The sequence below is a fragment of the Centroberyx gerrardi genome, chromosome 17, assembly GCF_048128805.1.
Source record: "Centroberyx gerrardi isolate f3 chromosome 17, fCenGer3.hap1.cur.20231027, whole genome shotgun sequence".
Taxonomy (NCBI): domain Eukaryota; kingdom Metazoa; phylum Chordata; class Actinopteri; order Beryciformes; family Berycidae; genus Centroberyx; species Centroberyx gerrardi.
In genome coordinates, this window is record NC_136013.1 from 22,630,550 (window position 1) to 22,658,461 (window position 27,912).

The window sequence follows — 27,912 nt, forward strand, 5'->3', positions numbered from 1 at the left end:
TGATTAATTAAGTAATAAGCTTGAGCACAACAGGCTCCAGTATAGAATTAAATCTCACTTCAGAGCAGATAGTTAGCAGTTGTTTCATCTTTAGATGCTGTCTTCCAGACCTAGTTTGTCGGTTACATTTATAACACCGGTCCACTGAGCTAGACTTAGTGTAGTTTAATACCGATTTTATTAATGTACCTAATACCTACTGTTCATTCACTTCTTTTCTGTTGATGAATTTTATGTTTTAAATATTAACAAGTTCTCTTGCGCTTCTGTGCATGATTATAGTGAGTGAAACTACATTGAGTTTAAAAGCTGGTATGTGGATGTCCAGCACACCAGCCTTACGTCATTAATTGTATATATAATATATTTTAGTGATAGTAGTAAAAATAGTAGTAACATTTTTAAGTCTTCCATAAATGCTCAACACTATATCTAAACCATACAGTTTTGGAAGTAAAAGCATTAGAATTACTGAAAAATAAAAATTATTTTGAATGGAATCAAGGTGTCAGAATGCATGAAAAGACACCAAAATAGAGCTTGTTCCTATATAAAAATAAATAAATAAATAGTGTGAAGCATGACCCTCCTGGCTCCTCAGTGTGCTTGTGGAAAACATTGTGGATGCTTTCAGCTAATGGTGTCATTACTGTTTCACCCTCTCTTCTGCTCTTCTTTCTCTTACATTCCCCCCCGGCTTTCTCTTCCAACTACTTGCATAGACTGGAGGATTTCCCCACATCTCCCACCAGCACAGCTAAACAAGAGTTTCTGTATGTTACTGCTGCCGTTTAGGGCTTAATCACATGCATCGCAAATCCAAAACTGCCCTAAATGCACATCGTTCATTTGTCTGAGTCACCTGTCATCCACGTGTTCAGTGAACAGTTTCTCAGAAGTCTTTTCTTGCCCAGACATTGTGTGTGTGTGTGTGTGTGTGTGTGTATAAAGCCACTTTCATATTACAGAGAGAACTTGGGGCACCCAGCCCTGTTAATTTTATGAAAGCAGAAAGTTGGCTTCTTGTTGTGCTTTTTTTTTGAGAATCTCTGCATTCTCATCTATGTTATGCTCCCTTCCTCATGTTTATATCGGCTACTTCACCAGTTTCAGTCCATCTCATCTGTGTATTGTAGCCTTGATTGTTATGGCCCCATGCCAGTTTTACATTCATCAGTCATCTAGGTGTGTAGAGCCAGGAAAGGAACCATTTTCTGCATAAGAGATCATGCAGTTGGCTGCCATACTGTCATCATCACCTACCTGCGCCCTTTGAAACCAGAATACTGAATGCTGTCCTGAATGTGCATGGTGTTTCAGTGTTTCTCTGTCAATTGCCACATCCACTCAAGTCATTCCACATCCATTGATATCTCCACATCACCCGTAGCTGAATCAAAAACCCTCTGCGTTTCAGGACGGTGGTGAAATGCAACATCGCCAAGTCGCAGGCCCTGTACAGCGCCCAGCGGGGGCTGAAGACCAACAACGCGGCCGTCTTCAAGGTGGGAGCCATCATGATCAACATCCCCCAGCACCCGGCCACCCTGCACAGCATGATGGTCCGCAGCTCGCACCAGCTCTCCAAGCAGATCTCCGACCTCATCCGCCAGCCCTCCAACATGTGCGTTTGGCTTATTTATCTCTCTTTTTTGTTTTTATTTACGCAGACAGACCAATTAAGAGCAAAATCTCATTTGGAGGGAAATACTGGAACATTACAGCTCCTATACAGTATTAAGCACTGAGGGTATAAATCATTGTATATTCAATTTCACCCCCTTTTGCACAATGAAGTGTCTCAATACTTAAAAATCCGTATTTGTTTCCTGTGTCTTTTCAAAGGAAAAAAGCAGGCGGCTCTAATATTTTGTACACTCATCCCATCCTAATCTATCCTTATAATAAAAACCTCATAAAAAAAAGCTAACAGTCAAGTGACAATTGCATGAGTGCTTTTACATGCATGGTAATATTCCAATATTATTTGGAGTACTTGACTGTTCTGTTTAAGATGTGCCGCATTTAAATATCATACGCATTTCAAGTAGGCAGGAAAACTCATATCCTGATTATTAAAATGCTGGGACATAAACAATGAATCCAGTTTACTGTTGTTTTCACAGCCTGTGTTCGTTCTGTTTACATGGTAATATTCGGAATATTATGTATACAGTTGTAGCTGTGATTGGGATAGGGAAATGCATTTTAAGAGCTTATCTGGAATTAGATTTTTACTGGAATATGAGCCAGTATCTCTGCGTGATCACACACTCGCTGACCAACTAAGCAGCAGCATACAGCTTTCCAATATTTTATTCAGTTTGCAAACAGCATGCCTCATAAGTTTTGGAATTAGAGCGGAAGGTCTTGGTATGGTATTTGAAGTTGAATCCAGTCCAACTTCATTCATTCCAGGATCTACATTAACAAAGCTACAGTCCCTCATTATTTCAAAGCCTCCAGTCCGATCGCCGCCTCACACAGACTGCGTTTGGTCTCCCCCCCTCTCAGTCCGCCCCCCAACAGGGAGGACACCCCGACCCCGCAGCCCTCCGACAAGGCGTCCAGCATCAACCAGACGCCCGTCGAGGCCAACGAGTTCCCCCAGCTGCCCGAGGGCCTGGAGAAGAAGCCCATCGTTCTCAAGTTCAGCGCCATGATGGACGGCATCACTATCGGGGCCGCCCTGCTGCCCTCGCTAAAGGCCGAGTACAAAATGGGCCGCATGAAGAGCCACGGCATGACAGGTGTGTGTGTAATATAATTACTGGGGCATCCCTAGTCCCGGAAGAATTGACTCCCTCATGTTCCGACGCCCCCGATGTCTCCTCCCCTCCCCCCAGGCGCACAAACCAGTTTCACCTTCGAGCTGCCGAACCACAAGCTGTGCTTCCAGTCCAAAGTGTCGCCGGTGGACATGTCCACCATGCCGCCGTCGGCCAGCCTCAACCTGCCGCCGGTCACCATGTCGGGCGAGTACATCATGGAGGAGCACGAGAGCCACTCGGACCAGGGCTGGGCGCCCGACGACTTCCCGTCCAAGCAGGGCAACTACCTGCAGGGCAACTACCTGCGCTGTGTGGCCGAGGTAAGAGGCTGTGTTCGTGTTCGTATCCCAGGGCAACAGCAGTTTCCAGTCAAAAACATCACCTGAAAGCCCTCTCCATAGTTTAACCTTGAGTTGGCTGAGTTTTGGTGGTGTTTGTTGGTCAAGCTGCTTTATTTCTTTGCTTTTTAATACTTTTCATTTGCTATCCCTGATCGTTTAGTTTAGTTTAGTTTAGTTTATTGCACATATTCAGAGGAAAAAAAACATTATGTAACATAACAGTGAAGGGAGATGGAATAAAACAGAGATTGGGAGTTGAAAACAGAAAAGATGTGCAGGAGGAGCCAAAAAAAACCCATAGGGGCTTGTCAAGTGGCCCTCCTATTGTGAAGCAACCAAAATAAAGACAATAAAAACTAATGAAATTGTGCAGACAAAAGGACAAAAGAAAAAAGTTACTGAAAAACCACATACAAAACAAAAAACGTAGGTGGTGTATATATTATGGTGGGGAGTGATTATGATATTGCATTGCTATATTGGACCAAAAACTACTGATTCTTATGTGTTTGAGTAAGTTTGAGTAAGTGGTCCTCTGATTCTAATCTATTATTCCTAAATCAGTGGACTTACTATTTTCTTTGATGCCGGTCAACCCTAACTGTCTCCTGTGATTTGCAGATTGGCTCTTTCGAGCACAACCTGACCACAGATCTGCTCAACCACCTGGTCTTCCTGCAGAAGGTTTTCATGAAGGAGGTGAACGAGGTCATCCAGAAGGTGTCAGGTAACCCAGGACCAACACACACATACACACACACACACACACACACACACACACACTTTTTTGTTAGGGTTTAGAATTATTAAAATTTCACTTGCTCCTGTTGAGAGCAGTTTCAGTTTTTCTACATCCTATATGGCAACACTAACACATAGAAACTATACAAAACTATCCTTTTCTTTGCGGCTGCACTGGCCCAGTTTCCCCTCGGATCAATAAAGTTAATCTAATCTTAAACATCGGAACACACCGTTCCCCATAGTACTCTACAGCCTACAGCTGCCACTTGTGGGGAGTTGAAATGAAGCGTTTTCCCCTCGAAACAATGCACAAGGTGAGACACACTGGCACAAATCAAATCAAGACAATTTCCACAACAATACTGATAGTAATTTGTTTAATTCAATAAGCTTGATCAGTGTAATGACCCAACAGAGAGAACAGAGAGTTGTGATGTCAGATTAGGGTGAAGAATAATGAGAATTGTGTAGCTGTAGGCTGAGTATATTGCAAGCAGTTGCAACAGGGAACAGTCTTTGAACGCAGTTGGAGCGGAAATGAAAATTTTATTCCGCTTCAGCAGATATTAGCGCTCGCCCCCACGCCCCACACACACCCCACCACATCACACACATTATCTATCTAGTCTATTTGTTGGAACTTGTGAGGTTGACTTGTGTGTGTGTGTGTGTGTGTGTGTGTGTGTGTGTGTGTGTGTGTGTGTGTGTGTGCAGGAGGAGAGCAGCCCATCCCGTTGTGGAACGAGCATGACATCTCAACTGATGCAGACAAGCCCAAAATCCTGCTGTATTCGCTCAGCCTCATGTTCAAGGTATCTCCTATTCAATTTCCTTCAGGATAATAATACAAAGCAAATCTGTCGCACTCCTTTTAAGCAACCAGGTGATGTTTTCTGTCTATTTAATGTAAGTCAAGCTTTGAAGAAACGTCCACATGCCACTTTCCTCTTCCCCAGGGCATCCAGATGACAGCGACCACTCCCTCCATGCGGGCAGTGCGCTTCGAGACGGGCCTGATCGAACTGGAGCTGTCCAACCGGATCCAGTGCAAGACCCAGCCCGGCGGCAGCAGCAGTTACCTCAAGCTGTTCGGCAAGTGCCAAGTGGACCTCAACCTGGCCCTCGGACAGATAGTCAAGCACCAGGTACAGACCAAAACCTCACACTGGAGAAATAAGTGGTCCTAAGCAAAGGTGCCTGCTCCTGTTTATATCTATGCCAACCTGCTTCAATGCAACAATGGTTTACAGAATCCACATATTTCCAAAGGTTAGGACCTCTGGTGCTTGATATGATAGATGGCGATCTGACCCCCCTCCCTCCTTCCACTATACAGGTGTACGAAGAGGCCGGCTCAGACTTCCACCAGGTGGCGTACTTCCGAACTCGGATCGGCCTTCGGAACGCCCTACAGGAGGAGATCAGCGGCTCCTCAGACAAGGAGGCCGTCCTCATCACGCTCAACAGGCCCATCGTTTTCGCCCAGCCGGTGGCGTTTGACAGAGGTTCAGTTTGCTTTTTGACAGAAATAATAATGTCTGCATCAAATCAAAAAGATTGTCTCTGTTCAAAATTTTGACGCTTACTTCACTGTACAGCTTTGCATACCTCCAGTTCGCCAATGCACACACGCAGGACAAAAGTAATCTCTAACAGTTGAACCCAAAAAGCGATTAAAAGACGTCCTTTCAACACAATAACATTCACACTGCAGTTACACATCTTTAAAGGGGGGGTATCCTAGGATGTGGCAATTCCTGATATTTCTGGTGATTTTGGTTCTTGGAGGTGTGAAGTAATCACAGTAAAAAAAATTGAATCATGTTACTATGCCATTTCCCCACAGTCACCAACTATAAAACACGCCCCCTTCAGATTTTGCTCCAGTGTCTATGTAGACATCACAATATATGCAAGTTTCAGGCCATAGATAATCAGAAATCTGATGCCAGCTGGTCTCAGTGCAGTGGGAGTGTTACTGTGTTGGAAGGGCCTGCTTTAATCGCGTTCTGAGTTCTACTGTTGGAGATTGCTTTGCCCCTCTGGGTGTGTATTGGAGAGCGAACTGGTACTTTATGTACCATACATGGTCACTTACTTCACTGTAGAGCTTGGCAATAACTAGGAAAATAAGACCCAGGTTGAAAATAACTGGAATTTCTGTATCCTTTTATTTCCACTGTGGCCACCAATACTGAAAATATATGCATTCATGATCCCCTAAGGTCCTTTGGATAAATGCATCCAGCAAATTGAATATGATAATTTCTGTCGAATGTATTGCTATCTTACCATGCTGCCCACTTATGGGATAGCCTCTTGAACAGGAATCCATTTGTTAAACTAGAGGAAAAATCAACCCCAAATTAACATAAAACTTTGTTCTGATTATTTATCATCGCGTTCCCTCCTGCAGCCGTGCTCTTCTGGCTCAATTACAAAGCGGCGTACGACAACTGGAACGAGCAGCGGCTGGCCCTCAACAAGGACATCCACATGGCGACCAAGGAGGTGGTGGACAAGCTGCCGGGCATCCAGCAGACCTCGGCCCAGGCCTTCAGCACCCTCTTCCTGCAGCTGACCGTCAACGACCTGGGCATCTGCCTGCCCATCACCAACACGTCCCAGGTAACTCGCCAGGCTCGGCTTTAACACTTAACACTCCACAATCCATGTTTGTTTACATTGTAGACGGCGCAAAGGGCATTTTACTTCTGTGCTTAGGCTCATATTTTGCACTACAAATAGGCAACAGCGCTGTTCAAAATTTCACAAGATGCAGGTAATGTAAGCACAGAGCTAAAATGTCTTGTGTGCAGCTTTGTCACCTTTGATTTGCATTTTAATACCGTGGGTCGATGTGTAGCAGTGTTTCAATGTGCTTCACAAGAGCCACGGTTTACAGATGTGTTATATTGAGCATATCATTTGTGCACTTTACCTATAATCTTTCTTTAAAATCAAGTTGTTTTTAATTTTGTTTTTTTTTTACTGTCTGTGTTGAAATCGCAATGCTTTCATCAGGAGCCACATGTAACTAAAGCAAAGTTTAACAGTAAATGGGAATGCGGGCTTCTTTTGTCAAATCATGAAATCATGAAATCATGCCGTCCCTTCTCTTGTCAGAAAGTGATCATATCATCTCCATTGGCGCTTGGCAAGCCTTTACTGTACCAGTGATCATGATATTCATTGCTTTTATTTGTAGCTCTCTAAAAAGAAAAAAAAAAACACAATTGTCATCTTGTTCTTTATGTTCATAAAAAGAACAATTCCTCTGTTATCCTCATCAGTTTTCATGTTATATCCATAGTGAGGTCTATACCAGTTGTAATGTTATACTTATGTCCATAGAGACAAGATATACCAGCTGTTATGTCGTACTTATTTCCATAGAGAGGACAAGTACCAGTTACGGAGGGCATCCGCTCTGAAGCTGGGGCCAGCACATCAGTAGGCCGGCATAAAAATGCACAAAAAGTAACCTACAATTTATTCCATCTCTTGTAATCGCTTGTGTTGTGGAACAATGACTTGCTATAATCAATACTCTTCCTTCAAACCTGTCATAAGTACCCAGTATCATAGCTGTTCTGTTTGTTAAAAAAGGCAGGTCACACCACTTTGTAACAGTCACATTTTGTTTCACGGGAACTGGCATAACAACTAAGCTTGACGTGGTGTTTGAGGTCTTTGGGGTTTTTAACTACTTAATGATAAAAAAAAGGGGTTATGCCAGTTGGTGGCCAAGGTATTCAGATTGCACATTTATTGTTATAAGGGAATTCAGCGATTATTATCAGCCTAATCTTCCATGACATGCATTAAATCATAACACACACTGCACTAGGTGTAATGATACACAGTGGTGTACATGGCAGGCTCTAAGTCTTTCCAAGGGGCAAAGCTTTTCCCACCCTACAATCGAACACAATCTAACACACTGAAAAGCTTGGTAACATTTCACTCATAGGTTTAGATCTTATGAATAGTCTATAATTTGCAATTAATACACTAGCTGCAAAAAGATAACGACAATTTTAATCTTAATTTGAGGTCTAATCTGTCACTTCATAGGTCAGAAGTTGAGTGTAAGATGTATTTCAAAGTGGATATACAGTATATGGCAGGCTGAATGAAGTGTTACCAGCTCACCCCAAGTCTGCCTTTTCCCCAACACATGGAAGTGGGTTCTTTTTCCCTGTACTGCCCCCTAACCTGAGGCCCGGCTAACCCGCCTCCCCTCCCCTCCCCTCCCCGCCTCTCCGCCAGGCCAATCACAGCATCGACTTCGACACCGGCTCCGCCCTGGTCCTGACCATCGAGAGCACGCTGATCACCGCCTGCTCCTCCGAGTCGCTGGTCAGCAAAGGCCACTTCAAGAACTTCTGCATCCGCTTTGCCGAGGGCTTCGAGACCTCCTGGGACGACTGGAAGCCCGAAATCCGGGGGGACATGGTCATGAACGCTTGTGAGTGACACAACATGACACGATGAAGGAATGGAAAAGGAAGGAAGGAGGGAATTCCTATGTCAGTGATAATAATAATGTCGTCTGTAGGGACCCATTATTGTTTGATTGATGACCTAACTTCAGTGGGTAGAAATGGAGAATTCCTATGTGACTTGCAATTCTGAAATATGAAATATGGTTTGTGTGTCTGTGTGGTCTGTATGTAGGTGTAGTCCCTGATGGCACATATGAAGTATGTTCCAGGACTACAGGGCAACCGTCTGCAGGCAAGTTCTTATTACTAAGCTCTTTAGTTCATAAAATATGGATCAAGCCCCAAAGCTCCATTCTGACAGAAGCAATGAGCATGAGACAACTGTGTTTAATTTTAATTGTGCGTTAATTGAATCTGCATCCTCTCTCCCATTCTTTTTTCTCTCCCTCCTGGCTTCCTTCTCTTCCCCCTCCTTCTCGAAACAGAGAGCAGCAGCGCCGGCACCTGGACCCTGAACGTGCTGTGGAAAATGTGCGGCATCGACGTGCACATGGACCCCAACATCGGCAAGCGGCTCAACGCCCTGGGCAACACGCTCACCTCGCTGACGGGTGAGGAGGACGTGGACGACATCGCCGACCTGAACTCCGTCAACATGGCGGACCTTTCGGACGAGGACGAAGCAGACACCATGTCGCCCACCATCCACATGGTCAGTCAGCAACATGTGTGTTGGTGCATGTGCATACCAGCTTGCAATTTGGTTTAGGACCAGCACTGAAATACATTGGATACACTGCTTCTGTTCCACTTCTACTGCTGGCAGTAGAATTAGAACATTTCCAACAGAACTTTACCTTATTAAATATTAACTAAACCCCAAACTCAAATCTGTGGTGAAGCCTGACACCTAATGGTGAAAAGTAGGGTACTGAACTGGCCATCTGCTATTGGCTGGTCTTTGGTGCCAGGTGATGTCACCACCAGTTGTACTATATAGAAGGTGACATCTCCTGGCACCAAAGACCAGCCAATAGCAGATGTTCCGTTCAGTATCCTACTTTTCACCATTAGATGTCAGACTTCACCACAGATTTGAGTTTGGGGTTTAGTTACTTGTTAAAATATCACTTTCAAATTAGTTGTAATGACACAGTCTAATGTTAAGGGTAAAAATGCAACTGTCATGGTTGCAAACAGTAGACCCAATGTTGTGCTTTGTGTTTCCAATTAGGTAGTTCTTGGAATCCCTTTCAGTAGTCCTATAAAAAGATGCTTAAAGAGTAACTAAACCCCAAACCCAAACCTGTGGTGAAGCCTGACACCTAAAAAAAAGTAGGGTACTGAACTGGCCATCTGCTATTGGCTGGTCTTTGTGCCAGGTGATGTCACCTTCTATAGAGTACAACAAGTGGTGACATCACCTGGCACAAAGACCAGCCAATAGCAGATGGCCAGTTCAGTACCTTACTTTTCACCATTAGGCATCAGACTTCACCACAGATTTGGGTTTGGAGTTAAGTTACTCTTTAAAATAAGCAGTTCACTAGTGCTGCAGAACCTGCCACTGATGGTCGTTATGACATTTCATGTTACAACAATGCATTTGGAGAAATCCCGCATGGCTTACGTTTAAAACAAAGCTTCAGACGCCAAAATCCTTGAGTCATCCATGCTGCCACGTGTCCATACATCTGTCCCTGCCGTTGTTTGCAGAGTCCAGAGGGCCTGTTCAGCCCCCGCCTGACCTTAAGGAAGCGTCTGGTAAACCACATCCTGGGCCTCAGCCCCAGGCCTCTGAGTGTCTCTGTCCCAGCCGACTACTTAAACTGTGCCTCGCCTCGCCCCCGAGCGGGCGGCGACAGGGCCCAAAGACCCCTCTCCTGGGGCTGTGTATGTAGTCACCCACAGTGTTAACTCTTGTTTTTTTCTCTGGGCCCACAAAATCACTTCCAAGGTGCCGTTACATCTCAATCATCTTCAGTTGACGGGTGTGGATTCCAAAATGCTTAGCAATGCTGTTGTATGCCAAAACTCATTTGGCATCGTGTTAGAGAACGGTGGCGCTTCGCATTTGCTTTCACTGCCCTCCTCATTAAGCTTCAGCGGTGGGTGAAAAAAAAAAAGTAATTTGTGTCACAGAATTCCCTGTGGCAAGAAGGCTTACTTATTTCTTCTTGCATCCATTAATAATTTCCCTGATTTAGGAACTTTGAGGGGAGAAGCGGTGGAGGTGGAAGTGGTGGTGGTGTGTTCCATTTTGTGATATTTTGTGTTGTATCATCCCTGGTGTGTGGACTGGACTCCACATTAACTTCTCTTGGTTGAATCATAATCATCAAAATAATTACCCGAATTTAACAAGGCAAATGTACTAAGAACACAGCAACTGCCTGGGAGAGTATTTGCAGAAAAAATGGTAATTGGGTTTGATAAGCAGGTTTGTCACTTACTTCTTTCGTCAGTCTGACCGGCTGAATGGGTTTGGGTGTGTAACATTTCTGTGACCAAACAGGAGGCCATTGACCCCAGGAGGCAGATGGTGATGGGGAACCAGGTGATTGACGCCCGTGGGAGGAAGTTCACCAAGAGGCTGGTGGATATCAGAGAGCTGAACGAACAGGCCAAGGTCATCGACGACCTCAAGTAAGAGATGCTACTTACATTGCTATAATCAGGCCGAATAACCTCCATCACTTGTAGAGGGTTTACTCTGAAGGATGTCAGGACATTCATTGGCTGTCCTGTTGGAGTGTTTGGATTCAAAATGCACACCCTGTTTTCTTGACCTCAGGAAACTGGGGGCCAGTGAGGGCACCATCAACCAGGAGATCCAGCGCTATCAGCAGTTGGAGTCTGTGGCCGTGAACGACATCAGGAGAGATGTCAGGAAGAAACTGCGTCGCTCCAGCATGAGGGTGAATGCACATCTTTGAGTTTGAGTACCACCAGCTTAAAAGTTAAAATGATACCTGTCATATCTGTCTTATGACAACAGAGCGTTGGCCGAACATGGACTTGTAAGAAATCCTGTTTTGGACTTTGCGTTTGTGTGTGTTCCTTACCAGGCGGCCTCTCTAAAGGACAAGTGGGGCCTGGGCTACAAACCAAGCTACAACCGCTCCAAAAGCATCTCAGCAGCAGCAGGCCGGCCCCCTCTAAAGAGGATGGACCGACAGAGGTAATACAGGAGGGCATGCTGATCCTAGTGTAGAGTAGTCTTTTTCCACGGTATCATATCATCACTGAAATGTCACTCTTAAGGGTGCTACGTGTAGCATTTTTCAACATCACACATAGCACCTTCAGCAGTGGAATTTTTTATTTTTTTTACTGGAGTCAGAATAATTGAGTAGAAAGAACTGGAAATCCAACTACACATTGAGTAGTATTTTACTGAACACAGATTTAGACTGTACTGATACCCTGTTTTAGCCTGTTATCACCCCATGTCAGTATTTGTATCGGTGCATCTCTTTTTCAATTCTCTCTGCCTTCAGTTCCAGAATAGGGGATGTAGATGACTTGCCAGATATCCGCGTGGATGCATCCTCCCCCGGGCCCAGGGTCACGTTCAACATCCAGGACACGGTAATCAAACCTCCACAAGTTCGTACATGCTCACATAATAGAGAAAGCTACAACACTTTAAGGCTTTTATCAGATTTTATTGCACTGTACAGTAAATCCTCTCTTGATACATTTGTTTTAACCAAACCAAATATTGAATGCTTTTTAGTTTCATGTCCTTTTATGTTGATGTACATGCGTAGGGCCCTCTCATCTCATCCTCCATTTCTATGTGCGTTTGTCAACAATGGGGATTATGTCACGGTGTTGTTACAGGAATTAAAATATATCATCAGTCAACAGCAGAATGTGCTCAGGCGTTTTCAGTGTAATCACCTGTACACAATAGAGTCGTTTGGGCTATTTAATCATAGCGGCGGCTCTTTTGATCCATCATTGGGGGCTGTACAGTTTATTTTAAAGACCGCTTGAAGGGAGTAGCCATTGTGCTCAAAGTGCAATTTCGCCTCCTCCTTGTAAAATGTTCTGTTTTTTTATTTTTTATTTTGGATGAGCTACGTTCTGATGTCTCTTTTGTTCAATTAAAGATTAATAATCAGGGCTTGGACTCCACAAACACGCCTGTCAGTCCAGGAGAGGTATTCAAGGTATATGGAACCAAAGATGAAATCTAACACATGGGGAAGAATGCCTAACCAAAACCAGATTCTGTTTCCTCTTCTCCTCTGTGATTACCTTGGACAACGCTCATATGATTTGGAATATGCAAAATTCCAAACAAGATGGTGAAATACTAGCCTCCCCTAGTCTTTTTTGAATATATGCATCCATGTTCAGTTCTACAATAATCTTATGTTGAACAGAGATGTGCTTTTTCAGTGTTTTTTTTTCTGTGTTTTATAACTCCCATTTATTTCACGAGGGAAGTTGTGTCGCTAGTCACATTCCTTATTTATTCCTGGTGCTTATATGCAACAAAGTAATTTCCCTGCATGATATGAAGACTTACATGTAAATAGATACTTGTAATTGAAATTATGCGTAATTGAAATTACACTTAATTGCATTATGAAGGCACACGTTCCCATCCTGTCTTGAAATTGCATAATAATCCAAATCAATTTTGCTTCAACCTTAATGTACTTACTGGTTTCCAGCAGCTATGCATGGTTAACTTCTGACCCAAGGCCTGTCAGCTGTATTGTCTGTCAGCCACAGTAGCACCTCATTCACACCTAACATCATTAAAAACCCAGTGCAGATAAAAGATCCATCTAGGCTGCCATTTCACAGACACCAATCCAGCTTTAAAGGTGCTATGTGTAGCATTCAATATAACATTATCACATTAATTGTGACACCTTGGTATGATTACAGTAAACAAATGAGACCATGGTCAACATGATTGTTAGGCTGTATCTCACGCTAGTAGCATTGCAAAGAGGATGTTGCTGCTTGTCCTCCCTCCCCCGCCCTTGCATCGCTCCATGTGCATTTTTCTCTTTGACTTTATTGAAGAGGATAAACATGAAGAAGATGATTTTTCCCATCAGCCTTTCACTCCTTCCACCATCTGCCGTTGTGAGAAGTTTTAGCTCCGTTTGCTCTGGAAGAACAGCGCCCTCTTCCTGTTTTGTGCCGTAAAGCAATCCAGCAGATTTCCCGCCAAATCCGACCAGCTGACTCACAATGGAAAATGCAGTGTAGAGACAATCTTCTTGGCAATGGTCTCGTTTGTTCATGGTTATTGTAATAATGTCTGAAAATTAATATGTTAATGATTTATTGATGTTAAAATGCTACACCTGATACCTTTTTAAACAACTGTAAAGTGTCAGTAGGCCTCAAAATATTGTAAACTAAATTGTGATTAAAGCCAGGCTCATTTGACTTTCATCAGAAAAAGTTTGCTAAAAATACACTTTTTGATTCAAAAATGAATAATTAAAAAAATAACTGATTGACCTATGGAGGTTTTGCTGGGTGTATTTTACACCTGTGTTTAAATGAGGCTTGGTGTTTATCTGGGTTGAATGGATCTATCTGCTGTGGGATTTCCCCACTTGGTGTAAATGATAAAAATCTTTTTCACTATACAACGCCTCCAATAATCACTCTTCACAGTTTCTAGTGGGTTTTTTTGATAACTGACCCGGACTGACTCTGCTCAAGGCTATATGACTAAGCGTTTGCTTCTCTTGTCAATCATTTGGCCTCAAAACCCTCCTGGCACCGACTGACTGAAGAACTTTGCTGACTATAACTGGACTGATGCCTTGCCAGTGGTTTTCTGTTGGCTAATAAACACAGACTTTAGATGGGCAATGAAAGAACATATCAAATGATGTCCAAGAGTTGACCCTCTGTACACTTGTGTTGATATTTAGGAGCAGTCAGCCTTGGGGATCTGTAGTCACATTCAGGCTTTTTCTGGAGCTATCACTATGGATAGTAGACTTGTAGACTAGTAGACTTTCTCTGGCTTTTTTCATTATCACTGTCTTGAGATCAAATGTATTTCACCTTCACTCTGTCAAGGTGTTATGACATCCTCATCTTCCTCCTCATCTCACACTGTCTCTCTTTCCTGCCTCCTTACAGAACATGCATGACCTCTCAACTCCTCTAAAAACAATTTCAGGCTGATAGTGTTCTGTGTTATTGGACATATAAACATCCAAAACCATATCATAGATCTATAATGTGCTATTAAATACGCATTTAGCATTGAAGTCAAAACTCAATGGATCATTAAGTGCCACAAATTCATAAAATAAAATAATTATTTTGAGCAACAAGCGCCACGGTCCATTTTACAGAACGCTATCTCCTTCAAAATTCGACTCACCATTATGACTTCATGGCTAGCCTCCTACTTAAAGACATCAGCTACATCTACAGCATTTGCTTTTATCAAATTACTCTGATCGTAGCCTTCAGCACTGATGACTCTTAAGTAGGAAGTGACCTCATCAAAGTCATAATGCAGAGGCTTATGTGTTCCCGTTTGAAATTCTTGACTCTCTAACGCTGCCCTTCTCTGAAGTTCCCTGAGGAGACAGAAACGGACCTGTTGTCAGTCACCATTGACGAGCCACCCCATCCTCATCATCACCATCATCTCCATTCCCCAACCGTTAGCGAGGGCCAGCACCCAGTTTTCAGTGCGCCCGCCACCCCCGCCGTCTTTTCACCCGCCCTTCCCTTCCAGCACGACGACATGAGGCGCGACGAGCTCTCCTCCTCCTCCTCCGAGGACTCAGACAAGGAGGACGAGTTTGAACGTGAGAGGCCGCCTAGCTACCGACGGCCTGTGTGAGTTGTCTTTTTGTTTTTGGCTACTCAAAGAAAGCATTGTTATGGTGAATGTTAGATGAAACGAAGCACTGCTACAGTCACTTCATAAACTTTGTGTGGAAGCTTCAGGTTTTTTTTAAAGAGTAACTAAACCCAAACCCAAACATGTGGTGAAGGGTACTTAACTGGCCACCTGCTATTGGCTGGTCTTTGGTGCCAGGTGATGTCACCTTCTATAGAGAACAACAGGTATTGACATCACCTGGCACCAAAGACCAGCCAATAGCAGATGGCCAGTTCAGTACCCTACTTTTCACCATTAGGTGTCAGGCTTCACCACAGATTTGGGTTTGGTAACTGGTGCCAGGTGATGTCACCTTCTATAGAGTACAACAGCTGGTGACATCACCTGGCACCAAAGATCAGCCAATAGCAGAGGGCCAGTTCAGTACCCTACTTTTCACCATTAGGTGTCAGGCTTCACCACAGATTTGGGTTTGGGGTTTAGTTCCTCTTTAATTACATCTCCCTTTCCTCTTTCTTCCCAGCCAAGCGTCTCACAGGAAGTCGTCAGGCTTCGCCGCTGTCAGTCAGCTGTTCAGCGAGCGCTGGCCGAGCACACCTAGCAATCGCAGCTTCATTAGCCCGCCAACTGAGAGAAACATTGACTTCGAGCTGGACGTCCGGGTGGAGATTGACAGCGGCAAGTGTGTCCTGCATCCCACTACTCAGCAACCTGAACATGAGGACATCTCCTTCAGGAGGTACGACGAAACACGCAAGTACATTCAGATAACTAAACAAATAAAGCGTAAGTAGCTTTTTTCCTGTGACAGCACTCTTCTCCTTCTGGCATTTTGTAGGAGTTGTGAGCGCAGCCTCAGGAGTCTGGACCAGGAGTCTCCGCCAAAGAAGAAGAAGCTGCAGCCCACCTACACCTCCACCACCCACCTCCTAGCGGGCAAGAAGTGTCCCTCCTCCCTGCAGACCAAATCCAATGACATGGAGACCACCGTCTTCTACATTCCAGGAGTAGACGTTAAGGTCAGCTTCTCTCTCATCACCCAAGTGGTCCACAAGCCTCTGGTGAAAGAACATGATCAAGGATTAATTATCAGAAATAAAATCCGGATGTCCTTTGCCAAACCCAGACTACATGAACTACACTCGAACAAAAAGCACAGACACTTAGATTGCAGTTTAGGCAAGGTGTCTTCATGTAGCCAGTTTTTGAGCAACACCATTTTTTTCTTTGTATCGTATTTCTCTACTTCTCCCATATCCTATCTACCATTGCAATCTAAGGGGTTGCACTTCTTGTTCTATATCTGAGAAGTTTTTTAAAAAGATCCAGTAGTGGTGATATTGGCTTAAAATTGAGACTGCAGTGCACTGCCTTCAATTCTTACAGCAATTTGTCACATTGCGATGGGTCAGAAAGGGATAAATTTGAGCTGACATGAACAGAATACATTGTCTGGATTTTGTCAAGCCCTTTCCAAAAATCACATCCAAAAAGCATTGCAAACATTTGTGCACTAAATTCCATTTGTGGTCAAAAATCTTGCATGTTAGGGTAAAAAGGACAACTTAAACTTAAGCAATAGAGATAGATCATGATTAATTTATGAGTATCTTTTTTTCTACTTTGAAACGTGACATCTTCTTTTTTGTTCCCCCCAGTTGCACTACAACTCCAAGACCCTGAAGACGGAGTCGCCCAACGCCTCGCGCGGATCCTCGCTCCCCCGCACGCTCTCCAAAGAATCGAAGCTGTATGGTATGAAAGATAGCGGCCCTCCAAACCCTCCCAATGCTGTCCAAAGCAAGACTAACTCGCTCCTACCTCCCCCGCCCCCACCTCTTCCATCAGGTACTGAGCATTTCCTCATCCTCACTTGCATGCCCTAGCACCATCCGCAATCACCGTCACTAGAGCGCCACGCCTCTCCACTCTGGCCGCGTACATCCGCACTAGGCCCACCTGATCAAATGCATGCAGCTTCGGCCCTTATTTTGTGGCATGATTCCAGAGGGCACCTTTGATCAAACGGGCTCCTGCGTATTGAAGGAAAGATTGGGTGATTCTCAAAAGACACCGAAGTCAAAAAGACTACTATTGACCTGACTTCTACTTATTTAAAGTGTATGAAATGCACTTTAAATTAATTTGATTTGACTGATCAAGAAGTTGGTCATTGAACGCCCAGGATCCAAATTGTAAATCCCACTCAAAAGTGTTGTAGATAACATGTTGTCCAGGCTACTGACATAAACTCCCATGTGTCCCGGCAGCCAAAGGGAAGGGCAGTGGAGGGGTGAAGACGGCCAAGCTGTATGCCTGGGTGGCCCTGCAGACCCTGCCGGAGGAAATGGTCATCAGCCCCTGTCTGCTGGACTTCCTGGAAAAGGCCCTGGAGACCATTCCTATCACTCCTGTGGAGAGGAACTATGCAGGTCGGTGTGTTTGTTGGGAGTTTTTCGGTTAAGTGCGACGCAACATCTGGTCTTTATGTATACTGTTCCTCAGAAAGCGTTTACAATGGAACCTAGTTGTGTGTCTGGTATTCATAGATGACTCTTGTCTTTGTGTTCCTCCGTCAGCTGTGGCCTCCCAGGAAGAGGACATGGGTCAGTTTGAGCCGGTGGAGCAGCTGGAGGAGTCCACCACCTCCCTGGTGTCCTCGTCCACGTCGGCCTACTCCTCCTTCCCTGTGGACGTGGTGGTCTACGTCCGAGTCCAGGTACTGACGCACAGCCTGGCTGCACACCCAGCTGCGAGGAGATGAACCTTGATTTCAAACAAAGAATGATTTTGCTTTTTCAATTTTTGCTTTTTATTTGATTCGTTATCAGAGGAGGCCTAGAGGCTGAAAACGATTTAGTACTTCACAAGAAAAAAAAAAGCAAAAACTTTATAAAAATAAGAAAAAATAGACCTGATAATAAATGTATATAGTAGAAATCTGCTTTTTTCCTATCGCATAGATCATCTTGCGACCCCCCCCCAAAATTATCTTGCGACACTTTAATGGTCATTCATCTGTTTCTCAAAAAGGTCTATAAAATAAGTGACAGAGGACAAGACAGATGCCATATGTGTTGCCAGAATGCAGGAGAAGTTATAACAGCTTCACTAGGAAGATAGAGAAAACATCCGGTCGCATCCTTCCCATCTGTTTCTATCTGTAATGTCCCTTTGGACATTTTTTGAAACCTGTACAGTCATACTGTTGGATATGCAGTTAAGCATTTTGAATCGAAGTGAATCAGACTGAATTATCATTTATCACGCATGTCTCCAGCCCTCTCAGATCCGCTTCAGCTGCCTGCCGATGTCCCGGGTGGAGTGCATGCTCAAGCTGCCCTCCCTGGACCTGGTCTTCTCCTCCAACCGCGGCGAGCTGGAGACCCCGACGGGAACCCACCCCGCCGACGGGCCGCACCCGCCCTCCTCCACCCCGCCGGGGCAGCACATCCCCAAGCCTCCCCCCAGCAAAGGTCAGGAGAGCACTAGTTAGCATTTTGTTTTGGAAGAATAATGATACTCGGAAAAGGAGAGAAATGTAAATAGTCGTGAGTCGTGATTTAATGTTGCTCACAGCTTGTTCCCTTGCATTAATTTCTTTGCTCTCTGGTCTGATTTTATGCCAAATCCTGCAGGTTATGAAATGAAATAAATTAATTAATAAATACATAAAATGTTTGCAGTGTTTGACAGAATGCAAGTCAAAAGCACTGTCAATAGAGCTTGATAGAAGTCATAGATTAACTCTTTCTCCTCTCCTCTCCTCTCCTTCACAGCGTCTCCCCTGCTGGGCAGCCCTCTGGGCAGGAGCCGCCACAGCAGCAGCCAGTCGGACCTCACCGGCCCCCCCAGCAGCTCCTCGGGCCTCAGCTTCACCGCCTGCATGTCCGACTTCTCCCTCTACGTCTTCCACCCCTACGGTGCCGGCAAACAGAAGTCCGCCGTCACCGGGCTGCCGCCGGGTCCCGGGCCATTAGGTACGGAAAGGGGGAAAAGGGAAAACTTTTCACCATATTCTCCTGTCCTATTAGAGACTATTATAAATACTAGGGTTATAGTTTGTCTAACCCAAACATCAATTGGCTGAGAAAATGAACAGTGTCTAATATAAGATTTGTCTCTGTGGTCACATGTCATTATAACCCTTCCCCAGACCAAATGCTAGATCAGATTTCTGTAAAACAAACGTGCTTATTCTTTCTATTCTTATTCTTCTCCAAGGTCTAGTGTAGATGTGAATAACCATTAATGAGTGTGCTGAGAGTTACTTTTTTGTGCTGATGGCTGTACAGTGTTATCATATGCCATGAGTTATGAAAGTTTGTGAGTTTATGAAAGGCCCCTATGATAAGAAGCTTTATTGATTCCTTTGGGGAAACTGGGTCATGTACTTGGTGTTGTATAAACATAAAAATAGAGTATAAACAATTGGGATTATATAAACATTTTCAGCCATCAGTTCAGCGCATCAAGTAGGCTGTATGAGTAGGAAGTATTGGTATCAGTATTGATTGCTTACATGTATGGATTTACTTACAGATATTACTTATATGGGCCAGTAATGGGTGTGCCAAGACCTTTGTCAGGCTCTAGTTGCAGCTCACTGCCATTGAAACACACACTACACCCCTTCATGGATTAATATCTCATCTGCTGGGCTGTCAGTCCCATTTTGATGCACTACTATTGATTATTGTAACATAATGTATGGCTGGATGTCACTCTGCTATTTTCTTTACCTCATTCTGTCAGAGGAGAGCATCAAAGGCTGGAAATAAGGATAATTTATTATGTCTGAAGTTCAAAATAGGCTTGTTAAGAGTGATGCTGTATGTACAGTATCTGATGTTTGTTGGAAGTGGATGTATTATGTATGCTAGTTTCTATTTCTGTACAGGCGCACAGTGTATTTCAACACTGTTTTCCTAAGGGAGTAAAGCAGTTTTCATCTAATGACCAGGAAAACTGAAGTCGCCCACCAGAGCGTTGTCGAACAGAATGCAACGCACAGCAGGAAAAAATGTAGTTTCAATCTTAGTTTTAGTTTTTTAACCATGCTCTAAATATAGTGAGTCATAATGTCATTATACTGTGAAAGAAATTTGCACCTCAACAGGCTTACGCAATGTACCTGTGTTACTTTATGACATTGAAATGCCCTAAAGATAATCCTGAGAATATAATAATTAGATATTAGTGAGATCAGTGTGTCACATGTTGTGTTTTTCAAGGTACAGTGGACGAGGAGCCGTCTTCGGTCACAGGGAGGAAGGACTCTCTGAGCATCAACCTGGAGTTCGTAAAGGTCAGCCTGTCCAGGATGAGGCGGACAGGAGGCCCCACCTTCATTGAGAGCTTCATCCCTGCCAAGGGTGGCAAGATGGACACCACCCTCATCAATATCTCAGGTACTGAGATACTGGCCATTCCTGTGCAGTGTAGGCAAGGTTTATTTTTACAGCAGTGCATTGATTATGACAGTTCCTACTGGAATATCATGGAATTCAGAGAGGTGTTTTCCACACGGGAAAGTCAGGGAATTTGGTCAATTCTCTGGGAAAGTCAGGGAATATCAGAACTTTAAGTCCCTTTACAGGAATATACCAGAATGTATTTTAGATGATGGTTTTCAGCTGTTTTTCTCCACAGCAAGACCATCTGTGGTAGAAACCAGACTGCTTAACCCTTTAGAAAAACAACATTAACAAACCAGGAAAGAAGAACATTTTTAGGTCATGGTAGTGTTATGACTTAGTTATGACAAGTCATGGAATTTTACATCAGAGACAAAGGCAGGGTTCTTATTCGGGAGCTCATATTCGGGAACTTATATGATGGTAAAGTAGCTTAATCCCTCGCGGTGCATCAATATGTTTGTCTCTCTCATAAATGCAAATGACCAATGTAACCTTCTCTCCTCAGCCGTGTGCGACATTGGCTCCGCCTCCTTCAAGTACGACATGAGACGACTGAGCGAGATCCTGGCCTTTCCCAGGGCCTGGTACCGCCGAAGCATCGCCAGGCGCCTCTTCCTCGGAGACCAGACCATCAACCTGCCAGGTGACTCTTTGGCCTGCAGTTTGTTGTGTAAAATCTGTGCTCCAGCGTAACATTTCCAAACCTGTCCTTTTACTTACATCTCAACCTTTACCTCCACCGTCAGCCTCCGGCCCGGCCACCCCGGACTCCGCTGAGAACGTCACCCAGCACCTGTCCCCCGAGTCCAGCCGCAAAGCCTACTGGCGGACATGGGACGGCAGCACCGGCGGGCAGCACATGCCCCAGTCCCCCAACGTCTTTTCGGAGCACTCTGCCGGGAGCAACATGTCCCCGGGCGGCCTGGCCCACCTCAAGTCCCCGGCGCCCGGTCGCACCAGGAGCGTGTCCGATTCTTCCGCCCCTAGAAGAGGTAATTACAAAAACTCATTTCAGACATCAAAAGAAGGATGTACTAACCCAGGGGTATTCAGCTAGTTTGGAATTGGGGCCAGATAATTAAAATGTTACCAGTTGAGGGGCCATAGATTTTCGATTTCTCATTTTTTTAAGTATAGCTGCTTAGGTATGTTCACAAGTGCAATTCACAAGTGCAATTTGGTCTTCTCATCTAGTTCACATTATTTTTAAACAAAGTATAATTCCAAAGTGGAGTGCAAAATACTGTACAATCTAGTAGGCCTATCTTTAATGCTGCATTCCACTGTACTCGGAACTCTGAGAAAAACGACTTCCAACACGGAAAAGTGCAACAGAACGGTCGTTCAAGTCGGAATTCCCAGTTGGAAACTCGGACAAAATTATTTCCGCCCGAGTTGTCCGACATAAGCACAGCTGACGTCACAGCATCAATCTGTAGGCTGATTTTACTTGATATGTAGTTTTTGGGTTATGAAAACCTGTTGTAACAACTTTGTAGTTTCCATTTGTAACGTAATTCAGTTGACTTGTGCTTTGTTACTAGATAGAAGTCTTTGCTGTATGAACTCGCCTGCTAACGTAACTAGAGCTGTCAGATAGCTACCGTTAACGTTAATGGGTAAAGGCTGTTGTGTCCATGTTTTCCCGAGAAGACGCACTGGAACGCATTTAGATCGGAGGTCGGTAGTTCCAACTTGGAACTACCGACCTCCGACTTCCAATGGAATGCACCATATTACCGTGTGAACCGACCCTTAAGTTGTATTCCTTAATCACACACCAGTTTCACTGCACAGTAAGCACACAGGCTTCATACCAACTGGCACAAACAAGTACTTGTCAGTCCACTCACTGTTAAACTGCCGAATTTCTGTGTCGACGTTCCTCTTTTTTAATGTAGAAAGCGACATTTTGTTGACGATTGTGTTGCTAGCGAGCTAGCCCGCTGTGCAGCAGGAGACAGCAGGCAGGTATTTTGTTTGTTTTTTTCTCTGACCCTGTGCACTATCGACGTTTAGTCACTGTAGCTACTCCTATTGGCTGTAGGGCGGGACAAATGGGCATTTGCAGGAAAAGTCCAATAGTGCATACAGATTAAATATAATGGATGAAAAGTTTTTCTCTGAGTTCATGGGAATTAATCAAAGGGCCAGTAAAAAATCAATTGTGGGCCGCCAGTTGAAGAGCCCGGTACTAACCCATGCTGTCATTAATCTAGAGGACCATCACACAGGCAGAACCATTCACCAGCCACCTAATCTAAATGTTACAGGGTTGAGTGTGTGATTGCGGGTCTGTCACTGGGGGTATCAAGAGGGCACTTTACTTCACCGATGTTTTGTTTAATTATACCCATGACACCTCCACAAGGTTCAACAGTGATTCCTGGCAACCCAGAACCCCCCCACCCCTCACACCCACACACACACACTCAACACGCACGCTACCCTGTACCTACGCTCAGGGGCTGACAATGCTGCCTGGAAGCAGTCCACTCAGCAGTTGAGAAGCTAGTTATATCAATATGCACAATATGCAGTATGTTCTTGCATTGCTTTGCCATAGCTGCAAAAAGTAGAAGGCAACTGTAACTGTAACCCTAACCCTAACCCTGTAAACATGCCGTCCCTCACGGATGGTTAAGTCTCCTACTGGGCCAATCGATAAATAGATGAAAAAGGATTTGGGGGGAAAACTGTTTTGAAAAAATTTGGCGTATATTGATGATCCTGGAGGAGTGTGAGACGAATAAAACGGACAAATGAACCCTGGACACTCTCTTGTTTGTAGTCGAAATTGTTCATTGGTATGTGATTTTCTCCTTCACCGCCATTTTCCTCAGTCGGTGTTCTCTCTCTCTCTTCTAGACTCGGTGACCAAAACATCCACTCCGTCCTTCAGTAAAAACGGCAAGGCAGCAGGCCAGCAGGGGACGCCCTGGGAGACGCTGGTGGTGTTCGCCATCAACCTGAAGCAGCTCAACGTCCAGATGAACATGAGCAATGTCATGGGCAACAACACGTGAGTGGTCACACTTTTTACCCTACACACTCAATAAGCTAGGGATAAAACATAAAAGGATACAGAAATATTTGAAAATTGAAAGATAAATCACTGCTGTCAAATACCCTGTCATGTCACAAGTCTAAATAATAAACATGGTTCAAAGTGTTATGTACATTATGCAGGAAGCACATGATAATTGGTAACATTTAAGAGGGTTAAACCCCAAAATTGCAAACATAGGTCCCATTGGTCCACCTCCATTCTGCATCTGGTGTTCCAGTCCTTTTTGCCACCTTCTTGCGGACTGCCATGGACCTAAGCCATCACTTCATTTTATTAGTCGCCAGTAAACACAGAGTGATTACAACGTTCATCTCTGTAGCAAAGGCCAAATTCCCAGTGTGCTTGATGTTATTGCATCTCTCACTAAAGCAGTGACAAACGTAATATCCTCACAATCAAGACGGTGCTGTTTTATGAGCTCCGTGACATCGTAAAGTAAAAACCATCCTTCCTTGCTTGAAATGTCCAAGTTAGGGGACCTCTCAAGCTCTTTTAAATAATTTAGGACTTCAGAGTAATCTTAAGATATAAAAACATTTAGGCATTTATTTCTTAGTCTTATTTTTAAAAGTAGGTTTGAATTTGTGTCACTTTCTGAATTTTCTTCAACTTTTTTCTCAAAATTCTCACTCTTCACTTACCTCAGAGAAACGCCATAAATTCACCAAGAAAAAGCTTTTCTTTCTTCCTTTCTTTCTTTCTTTCTTTCTTTCTTTCTTTCTTTCTTCCCTCCTTTCCTTCCTTCCTTCCTTCCTTCCTTCCAGAGATAAATGTAATTTTCACAGCAGCAACAAACTTGAACAAACATAACAAAACACTAAAATAAAAGCGAATAAAGAAATAAGAATCTTGTAATCTCCCCCCTTGTACAAGTGCCTGACCTATTGATACACTGACATACAGTATGACATGGTAGCTGCCCCCCCTCACTAATACAATATAATATTAATACAACAATATACTATATTTACAGTACATAAATCTACAAAGTAAGAGTGCACAAATTCCTACCTGCATGTCCTTCCATAGTATAAACAAAGATCACAAAGAGCACAAATGTGTACTCACATACCGGCATAATAACATGGTGGAGGAACTGGCATAGGGCCATAATGACATATTGGAGTAATGAAAGACGGCGTGTCAACTTGTCAGCCAGCTCTGTGAGCATACCGCCTTTTCAGCTTCCCCTGTATTCTCCTGTCCTTGGAAAGAGAGTCATTTATGTTTCATATAGAGCAGGTATACATTATTCAGCGGCTCACGGTCGTGTTTGTCCCTCCAGCTGGACGACCAGCGGACTGAAGAGCCAGGGCCGCCTGTCCGTAGGCAGCAACCGGGACCGGGAGATCAGCATGTCGGTGGGCCTCGGCCGCTCCAAGCTGGACTCCAAGGGCGGGGTCGTGGGCGGCAATATAGACGTGAACACCCTGGAGATGGTCTGTGAGTAAACACGGCGGGCCCACTCGCACTTTTCAGACATCTGCTGTTTTCCTGCAGTTTCCTTCCACAGCTCTTGTTGTAGCAAAGTGCAGACGGCGGCTATGGAACTGAGCCAGAGTTCAATGCAAAGTTCTCACACAACACTGTACGCTGTATAGTGGCAGTATAGAGTCGGAGAAAGCTGTAAGAATTGTTTTGTGGTATGTTGTCTTTTTATCCTTAATGTTTTCTGACACTTTCTCTACATATGACACACAAATACATTTTTATTATGATTAGAATAATGAGAAAGGACATCAATGTGCACATTGCCTTTGCTGTATCCTTTTACTATTTTTGTAGCAACAGCCCAATATCCCCACAGGGATCTGTCAAGTTTCATCTTATCCAGTTATGAGCACTCACTCTGATTCAGTCCTAACCACCTGTCATCTGTCTTCCAGCCCACATCTCCGAACACCCAAACCAGCAGCCCAGCCACAAGATCCAGATCACCATGGGATCGACAGAGGCACGAGTGGACTACATGGGCTCCAGCATCCTCATGGGCGTGTTCAGCAACGCCGACCTCCAGCTCCAGGACGAGTGGAAGGTCAACCTGTGCACTGTTGACACCAGCCTGTCAGAGAAAAGGTGTGGCAGGATGTCAGCAGAAGCTAGCCAATCAATACAACACTGCTTGTTCTTGAAATATGACACTCTATGCCGATGACTCCAAGCTTTTTAATTGGGCATGACTACGTTTGGTGGATTTTTCATTTAGGGTGCGTTCACACCAAACGTGTTTGGAGCAGTTTATTTGAACTCTGGCATGTTTACTCCTTTAGTTTGGTTTGTTTGGCCAGGTGAGCACAATGCCATTCAAACTCAGGTGGCACCAAATAACGGCACCAAGACGCCTGAAAATATGAGTCTCAGTCCTCTAACAAGAGAACTGTGGTGTGGTTCATTAGGAGTGAGAACACGATCCAACCAACTACCATAAACGACCCCGAAATGCAAGGGTTTATGGGTAAAAGGAGACGGATGTTGACATCTGACAGCCAGTAGTTCCTTATTCTTGGAAAACATAGCATAACAAATTGAAGTCTGGACTGATGCTCATATATAGCTATTTCTTCATGTGTTCTTAACTGGTATGAACACCAGAGATGATAAATTACAGCAAAGAGACAGACTCCTCCACTGCCAAAATCACTAACTGGCAGGATGACAGGTTAACAAAACTCTGTCCAATAAACAAGCTACTTCTGAGTCATGTGACTTTTGTTTACAAGCCCTGGTTCGCTTGTAATTGTACAGTGTGAACTTCAACGAACCAAATACAAAAATGCAACAAAATCAACTTTTCTACCATGGCTCGGACCAAAGAAAACCAATCGTAGGTGTGATCGCACCCGTAGTTTATATTCTTGCAACTACTTGTACTTATCTGTAACTACTCTGCTTTGTTTGCCTTTCTTTCTTGCACTCTCAATCTCATTCTCAACCATCCGTCTCCTTGTTCCCTCCCCCTCTCCCTCCCTCCGTCCCTCCAGTGAGATCTTTGTCCACGGAGACCTGCAGTGGGACATTTTCCAGGTGATCATTTCGCGCTCCACCACGCCGGACCTCATCAAGATCGGCATGAAGCTGCAGGAGTTTTTCACCCAGCAGTTCGACACCAGCAAGCGGGCCCTCTCCACCTGGGGCCCGGGCCCCTACCTGCCCCCCAAAACCCCGGTCATCAACATTGAGAAAGGCGCCGCTGAGCTGTGTAAGCATGCCTTCTTCAATACCGTTGTAATATTCCATGGACTCATGTGGTGTAATAGAAGGGAAATTGTATGCACAGTAAGTTTCTTAGCAAGTGATGCCGGTTATGGGGAGTATAATGAATTCTGTGTCTTATAGTAAACTTGATTTGTGTATCAGTTTTTAACAGTTTACAAAGTGGTTTAACAAGTCTAGAAAACATCATACTTTCAATTCATTCATTTCAGAGTTTCTACAATTAAACACAAGGTAAAAAGATAGGAAAACAGTATAAGCATAATGGCAAAAATAAATGGTTCAAAGGCATCACATAAAAGCAAGCAATAAAAAAAGGTTTTACGAAGTGAAGTAAAAGAAGATTCTGATCCGACTAGCCCAGGCTCCTCAGGCAGGTCGTTCCAGTGCCTCAGGGCCTAATGAACATGGCTTATGTTCAACTATGAGTTTATTTGCGTGTCTAAAGTTCCCCCTGCTTCTCGTCTTGTGTCATGCACCCCTCTTCCTCCCTCCCTCCCTCCCTCAGACATGGATGCGGCCCACCACCGCCACTGGCCCGGGGTGCTGAAGGTGATCGCCGGCTGCCACATCTCCCTCTTCCAGATGCCGCTTCCCGAGGACGCGGTGCAGCTGGGCGGATCCATGAGCCTCCACGGCAATCACATGACCCTGGCCTGCTTCCACGGGCCCAACTTCCGCTCCAAGTCCTGGGCCTTGTTCCACCTGGAGGAGCCCAACATCGCCTTCTGGACCGAGGCACAGAAGATCTGGGAGGACGGTGAGGAACGAGGCAGCGGCTCACTAACCGCAAATGGAACAGACATTTATCTTGTGTTGCTTAAACTGTTCCCACCCTGCTGGTCACCGTACACTGTCTCTTACCATGAGCCAGTCAAAGCAAAGCAAAACAATGTTTTCTCTGATGTCTGGATGGTTAACTAGTCTAACATTAGTGGAAAATTAACATTATTCCCGTGTGGCAACGCATAGCAGGTGTGAGGCTACCAAAAACTCTAAATCTCCTGTTTGCTCTATATTGAGTGTTTAACACATGACCGGATTCTATACAC

The 27,912-nt window shown here is 44.4% G+C and overlaps 1 protein-coding gene across 12 annotated transcripts in view; it reads left to right on the forward strand.

The window, feature by feature from the left end:
• The window catches only part of kiaa1109 (KIAA1109 ortholog), a 78,127-nt gene that overhangs the window by 45,457 nt on the left and 4,758 nt on the right, over positions 1-27,912 (forward strand). For 4 of the 12 annotated variants that reach the window (XM_078289552.1, XM_078289555.1, XM_078289553.1 and 1 more), the window contains 34 exons: positions 1,418-1,624; positions 2,515-2,750; positions 2,847-3,091; positions 3,734-3,839; positions 4,571-4,668; positions 4,813-5,001; positions 5,193-5,361; positions 6,273-6,484; positions 7,253-7,336; positions 8,129-8,327; positions 8,537-8,600; positions 8,794-9,016; positions 10,021-10,197; positions 10,820-10,950; positions 11,099-11,222; positions 11,373-11,485; positions 11,805-11,895; positions 12,423-12,482; positions 14,882-15,150; positions 15,681-15,896; positions 15,996-16,176; positions 16,816-17,005; positions 17,428-17,589; positions 17,737-17,876; positions 18,438-18,633; positions 18,937-19,137; positions 20,392-20,568; positions 21,083-21,220; positions 21,324-21,569; positions 23,446-23,599; positions 24,933-25,090; positions 25,534-25,723; positions 26,629-26,846; positions 27,369-27,620. In XM_078289552.1, the coding sequence (XP_078145678.1) occupies positions 1,418-1,624; positions 2,515-2,750; positions 2,847-3,091; positions 3,734-3,839; positions 4,571-4,668; positions 4,813-5,001; positions 5,193-5,361; positions 6,273-6,484; positions 7,253-7,336; positions 8,129-8,327; positions 8,537-8,600; positions 8,794-9,016; positions 10,021-10,197; positions 10,820-10,950; positions 11,099-11,222; positions 11,373-11,485; positions 11,805-11,895; positions 12,423-12,482; positions 14,882-15,150; positions 15,681-15,896; positions 15,996-16,176; positions 16,816-17,005; positions 17,428-17,589; positions 17,737-17,876; positions 18,438-18,633; positions 18,937-19,137; positions 20,392-20,568; positions 21,083-21,220; positions 21,324-21,569; positions 23,446-23,599; positions 24,933-25,090; positions 25,534-25,723; positions 26,629-26,846; positions 27,369-27,620 (5,816 nt within the window). The remainder of the gene's footprint in view (positions 1-1,417; positions 1,625-2,514; positions 2,751-2,846; positions 3,092-3,733; positions 3,840-4,570; positions 4,669-4,812; positions 5,002-5,192; positions 5,362-6,272; positions 6,485-7,252; positions 7,337-8,128; positions 8,328-8,536; positions 8,601-8,793; positions 9,017-10,020; positions 10,198-10,819; positions 10,951-11,098; positions 11,223-11,372; positions 11,486-11,804; positions 11,896-12,422; positions 12,483-14,881; positions 15,151-15,680; positions 15,897-15,995; positions 16,177-16,815; positions 17,006-17,427; positions 17,590-17,736; positions 17,877-18,437; positions 18,634-18,936; positions 19,138-20,391; positions 20,569-21,082; positions 21,221-21,323; positions 21,570-23,445; positions 23,600-24,932; positions 25,091-25,533; positions 25,724-26,628; positions 26,847-27,368; positions 27,621-27,912) is intronic. The other 8 variants (XM_078289561.1, XM_078289562.1, XM_078289554.1 and 5 more) reach the window with 7 other exon arrangements.